General features: G+C 42.6%; 1 protein-coding gene across 8 annotated transcripts in view; it reads right to left on the reverse strand.

The window, feature by feature from the left end:
• The window catches only part of EBF1 (EBF transcription factor 1), a 388,135-nt gene that overhangs the window by 90,616 nt on the left and 280,027 nt on the right, over positions 1-17,492 (reverse strand). For 4 of the 8 annotated variants that reach the window (XM_054691687.1, XM_037499686.2, XM_054691691.1 and 1 more), the window contains exon 9: positions 6,783-6,913. In XM_054691687.1, coding sequence (XP_054547662.1) covers positions 6,783-6,913 — 131 coding nt within the window. Of the gene's footprint in view, positions 1-6,782; positions 6,917-17,492 lie in introns of all 8 variants that reach the window. The other 4 variants (XM_054691686.1, XM_037499685.2, XM_054691688.1 and 1 more) reach the window with 1 other exon arrangement.

Below are 17,492 nucleotides of genomic sequence, written 5' to 3' on the forward strand. Positions count from 1 at the left end.
CCCCACTCTGTCTCTGGTGAATCCTCTCTCCCCCCACATCTCTGGCCTGTACCCCAGTTCTTGTATGCATAAATAAATAAATCTTTAAAAAAATATTAAAACCTTGATGGCCAACAGGCACATGAAAAAAATGCTCATCTTAGGCTTATCACATATCAGGGAAATGCAAATCAAAACCACAATGAAAAATCACCTTACACCTATATCAAAATTATGAGATATAAGAATGGTCCATATCAAAAAAATCAGAAACAAGTGTTGGCAAGAATGTAGAGAAAAAGGAACGCTTGTACACTGTTGGTGGGACTATGCTATGGAAAACGGTATGAAGGTTTATCAAAATATTAAAAAATAGATCTTCCATATGATACAGTAACTCCACTCCTAGGCATCTACCCAAATAATGCAAAAACACTAATTAAAAAGGATATATGTTCTCCGATATTCACTGTAGCACTATTTACAATAGCCGAGCCATGGAAATACTCTAAGTGCCCAATGACAGATGACTGGATTAAGAAGAGGTAGTATATATACACTGTGAAATACTATGAAGCTATAAAAAAGATGAAATATTGACAGCATGTCAACTGGGGGATGTGATGCTAAGTGAAATAAGTCAAAAGAAGAAAGAGTCCAGATGATTTCACTCGTATTTGGAAAACAGAGGAACAAAACAAAGAAATTGACAAAACAAACCCTAGAAATCTGACTATTGTTGAGGCTACCAAAAGGTGAGATGGAGGGCTGGAAGTGAAGAGGAGAGTGGGTTAAATTGTCTCTGGGGAAGGATTATGGGTGCTTGGAGGTGGACATGGTATGGTAATATATGGGATCATGGGCAAGACATGGTAACAGACATCTGAAGATCTGCAAACCCCTAAATCACTTACAGTGTGGTCAACCAACATTATCTCAATAAAAATATATGTATTAAAAATTAATTATGAACAAAAAATAAAACTTGTCTTCCAACTTTTGGATTTAAGCAGCAAAATGTTTCTTAGCCTCCCAGCTGCCATTTACCCAAGTCTAGTCACCCCTAGATACTTTCCCCAGAGTTCTCACTATCTCTGGGAATGCAGCTGAGGAAAACATTCATCTGGATGAAAATGACAGTGTGGAGCCCATGGGAGCCTGATTGGTTCCTACGGCGATGACACTCTGGCTTCTCCTATCTGAGCTAATCGGGATCCTACAAAATCACATGCCATCTCATGCCAAGTGTATGCTGACTAAAACCAGATGCAAAATATGAGGGAAATTCTGTTCAAAGACTTGCAGCATTAAAAAATAATGGCTGTAAACATTCCTGGTCTGATCTGAATAATACTCTGCAAATATTTCAGACCATTTTCTCACATCTCCCCTAGCCCATCACTTCATAGTTGAGTTTCATGATTTTGCTTCATTACCATGAAATCCAGATGCACTCAGCCATCACCAGTATATCCTTCTGTAAGTGGACTCCTCAAAAAAAGGGGTAATGTGGTCACAAAAATTTGGGAAAGGCTGCTTACTGAAGTTTAGGTACCAACAGAGAGTGTATGAGAGTACCCTTCAAATAGCCCTGCAAAGTCCTAGAACAAACACCTGGTGAATTTATCTGACTCATCTTTTTCCTGACTTACTGAAAAATACCTTTCCCCCCCACTTTTCACAGGGTATCTAGTTCTATCCCAAAGAGTTGATATATTCCATAGAATTATCTGGAATATGAACTGGAGTGGTATTCTGGTATAAGTTTCAGGTTACTATCGCAATCAGCATCTGCTGAGGACATATCAATGGGGAGATCCAATTTTATGGATCTAATTAAATAGTTTGGAGGAAATGCTCAGAATTCCTTTGCAAGTCAACATGGTATTTGTGTATAGCAAGTGTGTTTGAAAGAAAAGAACTATAGTGGGAGAAAGAAGCCACTTCCCACCCATCATCAATCCCCCTTTTTTACTTTGGGAGGATTCTCTGGGAAGTAAATGAAATAAAAGGAATTTTATAGTTGCATATCAATTCAAAAGGGATTTGTCTACATCCCTCACTTCCAGATGGGAAAACTTGGGTCCAGGAACCAACACAGATGAAAATCTAGATCCTCTGATGGGACAATGTAAGGACTGTAATTGAGATCCAGGTCACCCAACAGGCTCCTTGCCCCCTACTCTCACACGAGATTTAAACCTTTTCTGGGATGACTGTCTTCAGTTCCCTCCATCTCCTCACCAATACCTCCATTGTACTTTCTTTACAGCCTCTTAAAAGCTGTATAAATTCCCTCAGATGTTTCAGTGATCAAATAAATAGATGGTGAGAGCCTGAAATGCCTGGCACAGAGATCCAGCTGTATGGAACTGAACTCGATGGGCTATTTGATCAGTCTACTTCCAACTCTATCATTCTGGCTTCTAGGACATTATCTTGAAATTTAAACTGCATATGTAACACTGCATTATATAAAAATATATGGAGATCTCTATTTTTTTTTTTACACAGAAGCAAGCTGTCTTTCCATAAAACACCAGATCTGACAGAGTCTAACTAGTCACCCATAGTACTTCATCAGCAGGCAAGTCAACACCCAGCAGGCAAGTCAACCAGTATTCATTATTTAGAATTAGAGGAATTCAGGAGGAGATATTAAAATAATGATCAGCTCTACAAACCAGGAACAGGAGATTCTTCCTCTACCAAATCTCATGTTAGTGGAAAAGCAAAGGCCACCAAATCCATCTCTGGTCAAGAAAAACTCAACTCACATTAACCATTAACACACAACAGCCCTGTGGTTCTTATATATAAACACTATGAAGATTTCTTGTTAAGTCTTTTGGAGGGAAGGCAGGATAAGGAGTCACGAATACTGACAAAACAATTTTATTTTCTAGAAAGAAAGGAGAAATGGTAAGAAACAGTAAGGAAGAGTAACAAAGATGGCAAAGTAAATTCACAAAAAGTCAGGTGGCTCATCCCAAACTTGGTAGCTCACAGAAGGCAGCCCCAAGTTAGGAGCAATGGAGTGCCACTTTCTTTTTCCCAACCCTCAGGGGGCAATCAGTAAGCTAAACTGAACTACTCATTTGCAAAAGATTGGGTTGATAGGGGAAGAGCACAGATGAGGGTAAATTAAGCCAGCCCTATTTTCTCTGGCTGTTTTTAAAATTCTTCAGCTAAAAAAAGCCTCCAAATAATAGCATCAGCTGCTAATCTAAAATGTTATCTGCTTGTCCTGGGCCACCAGCCTGCTTCCTGAGTGCTTTGGGCTATAGAGTAAGGATAAGATAAAAGCTTATTGAAAATTAAAAGAACTACATCTTAGAGGTGGCATAAATTCATGCAGCTGGAGATAAAGGGGGTTGGGGGTATATTCTAGAGATGAGGTCCAGACTGTCTGGCCTAAGGTCACTTACACAGCCAAAGGAAGAGGTCATGTCTACCTGCAACACCAGGCAAGCATTCTTCATGAAGACAGATTCCTCTTCCAAGGCAGAGGCTCCAACCAAAAGGGATATAAGTAGAAAATGAAGGAATCACTCTTGCCTCTCGGATTCTCTACATGCCAAGCCTACATGATCTTGAAAGGTAAGATACCTCCAGCACAAGGCATCGACAGCATTGGTGGGCATTACCTCTTGTCAGATGAGGTAAAACTCTAGGGTAAAGAGTCTGGGCAGTAAAGGTGGTGAGTTCTGGAATTGGACCGAGTGTTGGGATTCAAATACCATCTCCTCTTGATAGCCAAACACTAATTTCCCCAAGTTTCAATTTCCTCATCAGTAAAAGGAGAACAATATGGTCTATAGATGCCACCAGGCACCCAGATACTAAGTAGCCAATCAAAGTGAGTTATATAAATCATTGTTCTACAGCTACAGCTTTTTTCATGGCTATCTTCTCTGAAATAATCAAGTTCTGATTCTATCCCATGGAAACCTGGAGAAATGGCCTCCCAGCTGGGTTGGTATTTTGGTGCTATAATTTTATTTGATTAAAAACAACCACCCCAGTTACTGCTGCTCTTGCTGTCACTATCACTTCTACTTCTATACCATGACTGCTGTGCAGGTCATATTTTTCCTCTCCTCTTCACATCCCTCTACCCTCTCTCAAGATTCTGGGTTTTTATTCTCAAAATGTTGGGCTTTTATTTAATTTGTAAATATACTCACTGCAGTTCAAATCCCACCTCTAGCATTTAGCTGTGTGATGTTGAGGAAGTTTCTAAACCTCTCTGACACTCAGTTTACTCATATGCACAATGGGAATAATGAGAATATCTAATGCAAAATAATACTCATAAAGTGTCCATGCAAGATAAGCCCTTAGTGAAGGTGAGTTGTTCCTCAATTTTTCATCATTACACAGCAAGTTTTAGATTGGGAGCACTATCAGATTCTCCCCTGCACTAAAAGGGGGAGAAAATCCTAACAGCCTAATGATCTATGTGAAAATCTAAAGGTATCAGCAGTTTAGAATACTAACAGAAAGGTTTACCTCTGCAAGTCTTGTTTTTTCTGAATGTCAAGATTATCAAGATCATGACAGCTCAAATTAAAGTCCTCCATCCAGACACCCAACTGCTAATGCTGCAGGGGACTGATTTATTTTAAAGGAATATCTGTTCAAACATATGGGGAAACTCCAAGGTCGGTTTCCACCAAGAAAGGGTCATGGTTGATTTATGACATAGCCACAAATGACAGCGTTTGGGAGGAGGGGGTGAGCAAAGAACGAGCACGAGCCCCCACCCTCACCTCCTAGATCCATTGTGAAGGGCTTCTGGTCCACGGGAGGCAGTGGCCGTGGAGGCACCGGGGGTTCGGAGGATGGAGGAAGATAAAGGTATGGCCTTAATGGGTTTTTCTTTTCATGACTTGCATTGATTTTGTTATATGGAAGTGGTCCTTGAAAGCCATTTGGATAAATCTGAGTTGGAATTTAACTTCCCTTAACTGTTCCCAAGGGAGACAAAGAGAAAGTGGGGAAGCCAAGAGGAAACTGGGCGTCTGGACGAGAAACAAGTTGGAGGTGCAAATCAATGACTGTCTGAAGTGCCCAACTCGTTATCCCACAGCCCAGGGGGTGCACTTGGGCTGAGTCACCTCCTGGTTCTAAAAGGAACCACCAGCCAAATGTGCCACTTCTAACACACTTCTCAGCCTCACTTTGACCACAGAGACAGGGAGCAAGATGTCCAATTTGTATTTACTCTTCTCCCCCAGTGAGCAGTGGGACGAGGAAAAGAGAGGGATGAAGATGGAGTCTATAGCACCAGCTGTCAATGAGAGGGGGCCTGGGTACTGCAGAGAGGAGACACCAGACTGGTAGTAGTCTGCCTTTTACGTGATGCTTCTGTATTTACACCCTAATGGATCCCAGGAAGAATGGCGTGCTGTCAGGAGGGGGACCTCAGTCACCTTTCTTGCCTACCATGTTCCAACTTGGACCACAACTAGCTGGGTGGACTGAGAGGTCCATCTCTGATTCAGCTTTATGAGAACTTTGATTCTCTGGCCAAACGCTTGCTGCTGGTTGGCTGCGTGGGCAAAACAAAGGCAGCGGCGGGGCTGGCAAAGGGCTTGGCTAAGTGGGTTCTTGGCAGAGAGACATGCACACAGAAGGCTTAAAAGGAAGGGCAGGCTCTGCTCTGCTCTGGAAAGATAAACACACTCAACTCTCACATTCTTAGTTCTGTTGATCACTGCACTTAGTTCTGTTGATCACCCCTCTAAGGAGAAAACACACATCATGACATAGATGGGCAGGACGTGGTATTGTGGAAGGACAGCTAGAAGAGGATATTGAAAATCTGAGTTCTCGTTCCAGTTCTGCTACCAAGTTCTCTACCTACTGAGCACTGGCACCCTGCGGGCTCCAGGTGGTCACAGAACTATGTGCCTCTAAGCCTTGGTTTCCTTATCAGAAAAGAGACGTGCTGAGAGCATTTCCCTCCTCTATGTCAAGAGTGTAGCACGTTTTAAGTCTGAATAAAGTCGAGCAATTCTTATGACTACTGGTAAAGCCAGAGGGATATGTGAGCTCTAGGCTACTTCATAGCCCTAACATTAAAAATGTGGTTTGATTCTACTCTGGTGAAAGACAAAGGCTTCTGAGCATACCAGCTAAGAAATCTAGACTCCAAGTTTAGAGAACAAAGCAAGTGTGTGTGGCATCTGTATAAATATCATCTGCAGTGAAGGTTGGTGTTGGCCAGACAAGTGCATGGGCAGGGGATGGCTTGGAAAGCACAGAACACAGAAAGCATCATCACTGTGACTAGGGAGCCATCACCTGCTAAGGCATCTGGGAGCTGCACCTCAGGGATTGGGTTCTAGGTTCCCCTGGCCAGTCACCTCCACTTGGATTATTACTGCCACCCAAATAGTGTTCCTTATAGAGACGCCTACAACAGACTCCATCCACAAATACAGATTCTCACCTACCTTGCTAAAGTCTGGAATGGGGTTTTTCCAAGATACCCTGTGACTGGGCCTCTCCTCTCCCCTCCCTAGCCTAGGACAGGACCATGCATCCCGGCCAGCCCACAGGACAAAGTACACCACTGGAGGGCTCCCCGCGCTTCCAGGTCAGAGAGTGGAAGTCCCTCTGGTAGAAAGTGTCAGTGACCCCATCCACCCTTCTGAGTTACCCAGAGTCCTGCAGACAAGAAGAGCTGGCCCACCTAGGTGGTACCACTAAGTTCTATGGTCTGTTAGAAATTCAAGCATAGACAGTATCCTTAAGCAGACCAAGCTATTCGATTCTAGTGTTCAGACAATACCTACCTCACTCCAGACCAGCATGGTACCGAATATGACCTGCAGCCCGTCAAAGAAATTGTCCCCTATGATGATCACCGTGGCGCCGCCCGTTGTCCATCCTTCACTCGGGCTGATGGCTTTGATACAGGGAGTAGCTGCTTTTCAACACACATGAAAAAAGAAAAGGAGTCTGCTGTTAGAACCAAACGTTAATGATGGGAGACTTGAGAAAAAGAAAAAAAAATCTTTTATCTTCTCACTAACAGCAAGTCCCTCAAGACCTCAGTTATTTCCTAGCTACACTGAGACCTGCAACCTAAGGGTGCAATTTGAGTTTTTAGAAGCATTCTTTTCATTATGTCCATGAAGATTTATATATGCACATATTTTTACCCCAATCTTTTTCAAACCTGAAATCTTATCAGACAAAACATAGAAACAAAATTTATCAAACGTTAAAAATTAAAACAAAAATGGGCAACTTTTCAAAATACTCTGGAAACTTTACAGAATTGTTTCATGATTAAATATACCTCATGAAAAGAAAACCCACAGATTTTTAGATCAACCTTTCTGTACAATGAGAAGCCAAGAAGAGAGGAGGCTGGAGCAAGAACTTAGTCTGGCTCCACACCTCCTATCTGTAACACTAACAGGTCAACATGCCTCATTAAAAATCATGAAGATTTTTTTCAACCAATAGCTCCCATTTTATAGCTACAAAGTATGCAGGTCATGCAGGGTGAATTACGTAACTAAGTAGCTGAGTCAGGGCTCAACTAGAGCCCCATGACCCTTTGCTTTGTAGTCACTCCCAGGAACAAAACCCTACGACTGACTTTTCTCAACATTTCATATCTCTTCTCTTTCCATCATAAATGGCCCTTGGAGATGAGAACTAATTTGAAAATCCTGTGAGTCAAAACAGACTGGAGTTGAACATGCCATATTTCCCCAGAATTGCTGGGAATAAATGTCACTGTAGGATGATGTCTTTGAAATTCCTCCAAAGGCACCCAAGTGCCATCATGGTTGTTCAACTCTGGGATACCACCCTTCTGCCCACGCGATTACTTTTATGAACAGGAACAAAGCAAAACTCTAAAGCATGGGGGATACTGTGCAAGGAGAGAAAATGACATCCTCCTTTTTAATAAAAAGTTTATTAAGTATCCAAGACTCACTTTCCAAGTATTGAAGCCAAAGAGAGCACCAGTTAATTTTAACGGGAAAAAATTGGCGAAAAAATTATTGGACTTTGTCGAATTTGGCAAAATGTCCTCCTTTAACTTTTGCAAGAAGAAAAGAAAACATTAAGCCCAGCCCAGTGGGACCCCGGCTCACGCGCCACCGCACAAGCACGAAGGACGTGGTTTGATTTTGATTCAAATTCATCTTATAAAATTGCACAGAGAAATTTGGATATATCCAAACTAAACATTTCACATTGGCTGAACTCAGCAATGCATTTACAACTAAAACTGGGCAGTTTTGATGCCTTTTCTCTCCTCCATGTTCTCCCCCAAACAAAATAGTCAAGAAAAGGTAAATGATTCATAACTTGAATATTCTTGTCCCATCCTTTACACACATACAGAGGTGACCAATGTTCCCAGCACTTTTTCTTAAACAAATTTTTTCTTTAAAAGAGAAAATATCTAAATGCATGATTGAAGACTCTCAAGCCAAGGTAGGACATGACAAGGAGTCCAGGCCACGTCTAAGAGAAACAAACTCCATTTAGCAACTGTGTAAAATTCTTCAGCTATAAGCAGCGGGGAAACATTCTAGTTAATGTTTCAAAATTTCAAAATTTTGCATTTTTAGCTCAGTGTACTTGGCTGCTAGCTTGCAGTAGAGAAGGTGCTGCCCTCTCCCCAGGTGCTCGGGAGAACAGCTATTGGTTTGACTGAACTGGTCTCAAAAGCATCCTGCCTGATAGGTCAGTGTGAGTCCCATGGTATTATCATTAAGTCTAGACCCTGAGATGACCCTCAGAAACCACAAAATGGTCTGGCGTTCATATCTGTATGAGTTGGAGATTGCTTTTTACTTTTTTAAATTTTATTTTTTAATCAGGCAGGCATCTGGTCTTCTCCTGACTTTCTCACCATTGCATAAAGGAAGCAAAGACTTTCCTACAGGCAAGTTTTACAATAGCATCATAAAGACCTGCTGGCTTTGCACTTGACACCCCATCCCTTTTTTACAATTGTCTATTTTGTAGAATACAAAAGGCATATTAAGTGTGTGTGAGGTATGTGTGGTGTGGGTATGGTGTGTGGGTATGTGGTATGTATGGTGTGTGTATGTGGTTTGTGTGTGATGTGGGGGAGTGTGGGGAGCTTATGGTGGGGAGTTTGCATGGTGTGGGGGGTATATGGGTGTGTATGTGGGGGTGTGAGGTATGTGGGGGGTGGGGGACATGTGGGGTGTATGTAGTATGTGTTGTGTATATGTTTGCACGTTCATGCGCTTTCAGGCATTTCCTAAGAGAGTTATCACATCCTATGAGCAACCATCCAGAAACAAAGTCACATGTCAGCTCATGAGAGGACAGAGAGTACTGAGCTTCTAGAGATGAACTGATGCTACAAGATAGGACACCATCTTTAAGTTTTTAGAGAAAAAATTCCATTAAAAAAACACACACACGGGCCTCCCCTGGTGGCACAGGCAGTTGAGCACTGCGCTGTGAAGCTGTCCGCAGCCTCTGCAGCGCCAATTCAATCCCAGCCGGCTGGTGAGGGCCCCACATGGCACAGCAGACCTCTCCTGACTCGCCTGCAGCTCCCGTCAGCAATGTATTTCAGTCAGTCTGCCTGTTCTGTTCCCCGTCTGTCTCTGGTGAATCCTCTTACCCTCCCGCGCATCTGGCCTGTACCCCGGTTCTTGTATAAAATAAATAAATATTTTTTAAAAAGCCAATCGATAAAAACTTTCATTAACACACACACACACACACACACACACACACACACACTACGGGGGTGGGGCAGGGAAGGAGGGATTAGGGTCAAAATAAGAAGGGTGGGAATTGTATGGGGACTATAACCAAAATAAAAATTCTTATATTGTGCAAAAATGAAAAATGATGTAAAAAATATACAAAACACACACACACACACACACACCCATCAGCCCATCCCTGCACAGAGATAAGATTCCATTCTTAGAACAGTGGCATCATGCAGCCCTTTCTACCTTTAGATTTCAATGTTTCTAAATGCTCCTAATCATCCTTATGCCATATCACTTCTGAGAGGATGCTCTGTGGTACTTTTCCACTGGGAAGTTTAGAAAATATGTAAAGCAACAAAGTCTGTTCCACCAAGAGAGGGGTGCATAGTAGATGTTTCTGGCACTTAGTACCTGGAGGTCAAGGATGCTAAGTATCCAACAATATAGTCCACTCACCAATATAGTTCCCTCGAGTGAACACTCTAATATGTCAATAATGGGGTAAAAAGCACCACGAGTAGCTATATGGATCAGGCCCAAAAGCACATGTTAAAGAACTCACATTCATACGGACCAAGGCCAGAAGCCCCAGTGAATACAGAGGCTTAGGGTCTCTGAGGGAGCCTGAGATGGCCGCTCAGAATTGGGGAAGCCACTGGACATGGTGGAGACACTGGGGGGTCATAAAACACACACCCTGTCTCAAGATGGGAGCTGCCACTAGGCTCCAGGCCTTGATGACTCCACACAGGGGCAGTTCTATGTTGTCTGCTCTTCTGATCTTTCCAAAGAAGCCAGAAACCCAGGGTTTTATGTGAAACTTTCCCAATCTTAAGTGTTGGCAACTAATTCAGTACTTCTTTTTTTTTTTTAATAGAGGCATGTTTTATTTATTTTATTTGTTTGTTTGTTTTGTTTATACATGCACTGGGTACAGTCAGAAGCGCGGGAGGGTGAGAGAATTCACCAGAGCCAGAGCGGGGAGCAGAGCAGGCAGAAGGACCGAAGTACACTGCTGAGGGGAGCAGCGGGCGGCAGGAGAGGTCTGCGCGCCATGTGGGACCCTCCTCCGGTGGCCGGGGAGCATCCGGGGATCGAACCGGCGCCGCAGAGGCCGGGGGCAGCTTCGCAGCCCAGCGCTCAACCGTTGCACCACTGGGGAGGCCCTAATTCAGTACTTCTTAAAAAATGTGTAAGCTAAACAAAATGTTTATGGGCTAGATGTTACTCCCAGAGCACCATTTTATACTTTTATCCAAATCACAAACTTGCCAGACTAAAAGCAGGACAGGAAACACTCGCCAATGTGACCCCGACCGCAGGTACCCAATAATCGTGGCATTACGGACAGTAAGAAAAATTCAAGAGTGTAGGTGACCCAACAGGGAGTGAGTGGTTAAATAAATTATGACACATCCATGCTATAGAATATGAAGAGTGTCATGAGAAGGGATGAAAAACATTTCTATAAACTGACATGGAAAGATGTCAAAATATGTTAGTAAGTGAAGAAAGCAATTTACAGAATAATGAATAGTGTGATCCCGCTTATTTAAAAAATGATACATATGAGCCTGTGTATGCTCGCGTATGCATGCACGCAGCTCTGTGTGACTCAGTATGATGGACAAAGAGCTGGAAGGCTGTGCACCAACTGTCCCCAGAGGGTCCTGATGAAAAAGCAATGTGACTGGGGTGAAATTGACGGAAAAGGGAAGCTACCTATAGATATCTATAGGGCCTCAGTTTTGTCCATGAGTGTATAACAAGGGAATAGGCTATAATAATAAAAAATTAAATAATAGCAGAGCATCTCATTCTCAGAGATAAAGGTGGTACTTTTTAGAATAAATTGATGCTAACTTAAAATAGAATAAAAGCTGAGACAGACCCTGAGTGTCCCCAGCCCCCCAAGTCCCCTTTCTTTCTTTCTCATGATGTTGTCTCTAAGAAAACTCAGAAAATCTGAAGCTTGTCACTGACTTGCTTTTCTTTCAGTCAGGACATCCAGAGCAACACAGAAGCCGACAAGAAAGGGGCGTTTGTGACAGTCAACCATGGACGTGTGCCCGGGAATTCCAAGGTGAACAGATTTACAGGGGCGTTCGATCCAGCTAGGGAACATAATAATCCATATAATTCTTATCTCCAAGAAAACATTGGGAATGGGGGAGGAGGATTTGAAGATAAAACCATTTTACTGGCAAATTCTTGATTTGATGAATAAAAGTGTCTTTCTTCCTCACCCATGAATGTTCACGTGCCGGAGGTCCACAAGACGGCACAGCCCTGAGTTCTAAATCTCATCAAAAATAAAAGTTTTGGGTTGGGTTGAGGGTTGGTTTTTTTTTTTTTTTTTTGGTCTTTTTTTTTTTTTAACCTCTCCCCCACCCCCAACAGCCACCAAAGTAGAGATTTTCCTTCCTTCAAACTATGACAATAACATGATTACCCCACCACGGTTTAGCATAATGGCTCTGAAACGCTCGTGGCACATCGCAGAGTTAAAGTGGAAATTATTAGGTAGCTCTTCTTTGTTATAATAATGATCACTCCACAAATAAAAGCTCTTCTCCCAAAGGTACTGCAAGGCACAAAATGCTAATTCTGAAGATTATGTGTGCGCTTTTATTAAATATTACCATGCCCTGCCTGTTTGAGGGCTTCTCCGCTCTGATTGTTTTATGAGTACCATGTTAATGTCATTCCCATCTTGCTAGCAGCAGGCACACATTTTAGCGTTTGTATGAGAGTTGATCAAAGGCCACGTGCTGGGGGAATTGCTGAGAAAACACGGACCAGCGATAAAAATCTAACAGATTAATTGGTTTAAATTTCATTTCAGGGCGTTGAACTTTGGCTCAGGACTCTAAGACTACACCGTGAGTCAGGGCCTAATTACCAGATTTCCAATTTGCTTCTGAACAATGGTCATGAGGAGGGAAAGACAGGGAAGACGGGGGAAAGGGAAGAAAGAAACTGCTCAGGTTCAGTCCATATTTAACAACTAACGCTCTGTGTGCAGACAATGGCACTAGGGGACATTTGCTGTCACCTGCTGTACCTCCAGAGCCCTGATATTTCCTTCCAGTCACCACGGATAGCCGGAGAAATTAGAGATACCCTCAGCAGTTGAAAATTTTCTGATTTACAGAATCAATAATACAAGATTCCAGGGCCTGCTGGTGCACATTGGAAGCATCTTTATTAGCGAGGTGAATTTATATGCTGGAATCGCACCTCGGCCTCCAATAGAAATGATCTATTTCATTGATAGAGAGCGAGGGCAGGAGAGACATGTTTACCTCGGGGTTTATGGGTGGCCCTGGGAATAAGGGTTAATTGAGCTCAGAGGTGCTGCCCATTGAGGTGAATTAGTGGTGTGTGCAGCTATCAGCAGGGTCTGGGGCTGCTCTTACTTTTGCCTCTGAAATCTCTTTGTGTCATGATCAATACCTCTCTTGTTTGGGTGAGCTAGATGGACGACCTGGGCACAGCACTGATCATCCCTTATCCCCAAAATGAGGCTTTCGCGACAGTTGTGTCCCATTAAGGAGGCCTCATTAGTGATGCACTGTCTGGGGCTTTTCTCCATTCCTGCATTTAAATACGCTGGGGAAACAGCTCTCCATCAGTTGGTAAAATGGACAAATTTAGCCATGTCCTAATCCCATTCTATATCTCGAGATGAAATTCCACTGGAGTGGACTTTAGGTTATTTTCCATTTCCAGTGGTTGACATATGAAAAGATGTCAACTCTTCTTTCCAGCATTCTCTTAACCAGAGTTCTCGATGAATGGGCATTTCTCAAGAGTGCATAGGATGCTTATTATAGAGATGAAGATGCTGGCACCAGTCCTTACTGAGTTCAGAGTAAAGACAGACAGATGCAATTCTGTGAAGTGGATTTTAGCTTCCTGAGTAATTCAAAATTTGCAAATAGGCAAGAGCTGAGCTGTTTAAATCCCACCCTCCCACTCCAGCAAACTGGAAGCAGTCCCTAACCCTGTCTAAGTCACTGACCCCTCTAGCAGTCTTTGCCACCTGGGCGCCTACTTCACAGACTTCTGTCAAAAGGCATGACGTCTACTTGTGTTTTGTGGCTTTCGTAGGAGATAAGCACCAAGAATGCTAGTTGCTGCTATCACTGTTACTGTTAGCACCAGTGCCCCATTAACCTGAGCTGATTTACTACAATACCCTATGGTCTCACCATTCTGGGTTATGCTGTTTATTGTAAAACTTTCCTAGGAACTTCCACTGCAGCGACCTGCAAATAGAGCCAGCTCAATTTACTGAAGGATGAACCTGGTGCTCATCCTTCCAAAGCAGAATGTCTGTTGAAGACTCTCCTTGGCCTGGAATGAATATTAATGGTGATCTTTTCAGAAAAGAGGAACTGACTTTTATGTTGTTGTCCCAAATTTCAGAGACTTGGCAGAAGAGGTTGCGAAATGCATGAGCTCAGCTCACCCGACAGGACACTTGTGACCCCATAAAATCTCAGGCCTCCGTCCCTGTATCAGCCTGGGTGGGGAGAGGCTGTGCTTGGGAGCAAGCCCGCAGCCGAGAATGACGGGGACACCGAGTACCCGCACTTGGACCCAGCACACAGACATCCTCTCTTCCTGCTGAGTCTGAACTGTTGTTTTTGCTGGGGTTTTGAGAGAAATGATGACTTTCCTGACAACTCACAGCCCAGGAGCACCAGCTCTGGCTTCCTGTGATTCCAACCGCCAGCTGCCCCTTGCCAGCAAGGAGGACACTGAAGGGGGACCAGCCCTCCAGATTTTCACCACGTGCAGGAGGCAAATCTATTCTGGGCTTGCCTACGCGCCAAGTGGGGTCCTTAGAAACAGCAGCAGTCAGAATGCCTGTCCTGAACCCTGGCAGCAGTGTGTGCCAGCTTCCCTTTCAGAAAGCTACCCTTCCACTATTGGTCAGCTAATCAACAAGCAAACTCAACAGCTCCTCATTCAAAGGGCAGCAGTTTCATTTTAACACTTCTTTTCTTGCTTTAACTTGCACTACTGGATTTATTTCTGCCTTCCTTTATTTTTCTTTCAGTAATTGCTGTATGCAGCTAAGCATTTTATAATGTATTAGAGTTTTTATTTTGTTTTGTTATTGGTCTGCACTGATTGCCCTATCTCTGGCATATGTAGATATGACTTGGGAAAGAATCATGTATTTATATATATACATGCATATATATACATACACACATATGTGTGTATATGTGTGTGTGTATATATATATATATATATAAAGTATATATATACTTTGGAAGAAAAGATGAATATATATATATATATATTCATCTTTTCTTCCAAAGTGACTTCATTTGGCAAGAAAGCCCTTTGCTTTGACAGAATTTAACGAACTGGAGAGAAAAGAGTAACTCAGTCACTAGATGGAAACGTATTCAACAGCCCTCTGCATCCAGCAAAGCTCACAAGTCACAATATCTAGGTGTATCTAGCCTCAGTGCCATTGCTAAGTTCCCAACATGCCATTTGCTAAATATAGTGCAAGCCAAATTGTAGCTACTTCCTGTTTATTTTGCAGCTTCTTATTCTATTCCAAATTAGCAAAATGCATCAACCATCAGTGGACACAGTACCCAAGCAAGGAAAAAGCAGAAACCCTGGAGACATGAACACTCCAGGCCAGTACTTTTGGATTTCTCAGTGTGTCTAGCTGAGATCCAGAAATGCATGCAGGTTCATGCACAAAATTATTGAACAATTTAGCAGTGAGAAATCCTGACAATTTGATGCATCTCTAACTTATAAATTGCACTTCAAAGACTTGAAGGCTTTTTGATTTGCAGACACCCAACACAGCATTGTTTTATAATATGCAAAAATTACTTGTTAAAAACATTTGGGATGTTTGGAACTTTATACCTCAAGAAAGTGTGAATGCACTATTCTCCACCTCATGGTTGATTTGCCAAACCCAAAATTAAAATGTACAATATATTAACCCTAGAGCAGTGATGGTAAATGCAACCATGAGTTTTGTTTAGCCTGTCTTTCTATGATTATCAGGTATACCAAGGCAAAGCTACGGGGCAGAGTTAGCATGGCATGTGGGGGAAACCCCACCATGAATTACTCATGGATCCAATGGGGATATTTGTTGCAACAATAGTAGATTCACTTGTCTCCAATTATGGATAAGTAAATAATTCTTCTCAGCAAGAAGTTTCCTGCACAAGATTATTTTTGCCCCACTTCTATTTATTATACTGGTGGAAGGAAAGTTCTAGGTCTGAAAGTCGGGAAGAAAGGGAAATGAAAACAACTTTCCAGAAAAGGGCACCCGATATTGTAAAAAAGAGGAAACAATTTTTAGGTTACAAAAGAAAAAAAAAAACCCACAGGCTGCTTCAAGGAATATTCAAGTCTCTATTCACAAGCAATCTTCCCGGGCCTAGAAAATCATAAAGTCAAATATGAGCAAGTCTAGTGGAAAATCTGTGACGTTAATCTTGGCGGGCCTTGTCGTTTTAACAGGTCTTGAATGTGTGTGCTGGATTACCCAGATGGCGGTGCAGGAATCAGCCTGATAGGATTAAACCTTTACACTGAACTCTGCTCCATCTGTTAGCTAAGGTTTGTCTTTCCTTATCTGAATATGAATTTTTAGTCTCCTTGCGTCTGGAAGCCAGACTCAATTCCACATTAAACACACAGATGCTTACAGATAGTCTAACATTTCATTAGTTAGTCTCCATGAATATCAGCTTGCTCTTTTTCTAGAAAATGTTTTTTTGCTAGGAAGGAAATTTAAAGTATGTAGAATCTGCTTTGGGGGTGAGTGGGTCTTGTCTTTTTCTTCCTATGAATTCTAGAACTCAATTCACTGTCCTAATAGGGGTTTACATCGGTGTTTGTCCAAAAAGATGAAAGGGAAGACCTGGTGCCTGGTCTTCAGAATCTGGCTGTAAGAATAGATGACACAGATTTTTTGACTGAATGAACAATCCAAGCAGAAAATATTCACATGTGTTTGATTTTTTCTATTATGAGAGGGTTGGTATTAACCAATACTTGATAATAACTACACCTGCCTTTTCTATCATCTTTGTTAGGTTTTCCATATTTTTTAAAAGATTTATTTATTTATACAAGCACTGGGGTACAGTCAGAAGCGCGGGAGGGTGAGAGAATTCACCAGAGCCAGAGCGGGGAGCAGAACAGGAAGACTGACAAAGTACACTGCTGAGGGGAGCAGCAGGCAGTAGGAGAGTTCTGAGCACCATGTAGGACCCTTGCCCAGTGGCCGGGGATCAAACTAGCGCTGTAGAGGCTGCGGGCAGCTTCACAACCCAGCGCTCAACCACTGCTCCACTAGGGAAGCCCCGGTTTTCCATATTTTTAAGGAGTCTTTACAGAGGTGGCAATAAGTCAGTTTCCTCTTGAATGAACTGGGCTGACTTCTTTTTTGCCCCCTGTGGACACACAGGCTCTCCTCACCTTATTGCTCTTCCCTGTGTGGCATGTTTCACAGGTTCAAGGGCTGATAACCCTCCATCCGGCAAGTCTGCCAGCACCATTTTTCCAATAGCATGTGCTTGCTTTCTGTCTCTGTGTCAGATTTCATTAAAGTATGTACAATATTTTGTAGACATCATACTACTGCACACTTAAGAGACAAGATTAGAGTGTAAACATAACATTTATATGCACTGAGAACCCAAACAATTCACATGACTCACTTTATTGCATTGCTGGTTTGACTGTAGTGGTCTGGAACAAACCACA

Source organism: Talpa occidentalis, unplaced genomic scaffold (genome assembly GCF_014898055.3).
Source record: "Talpa occidentalis isolate TD23 unplaced genomic scaffold, MPIMG_talOcc4v2.1 talOcc4.9, whole genome shotgun sequence".
Lineage (NCBI taxonomy): Eukaryota > Metazoa > Chordata > Mammalia > Eulipotyphla > Talpidae > Talpa > Talpa occidentalis.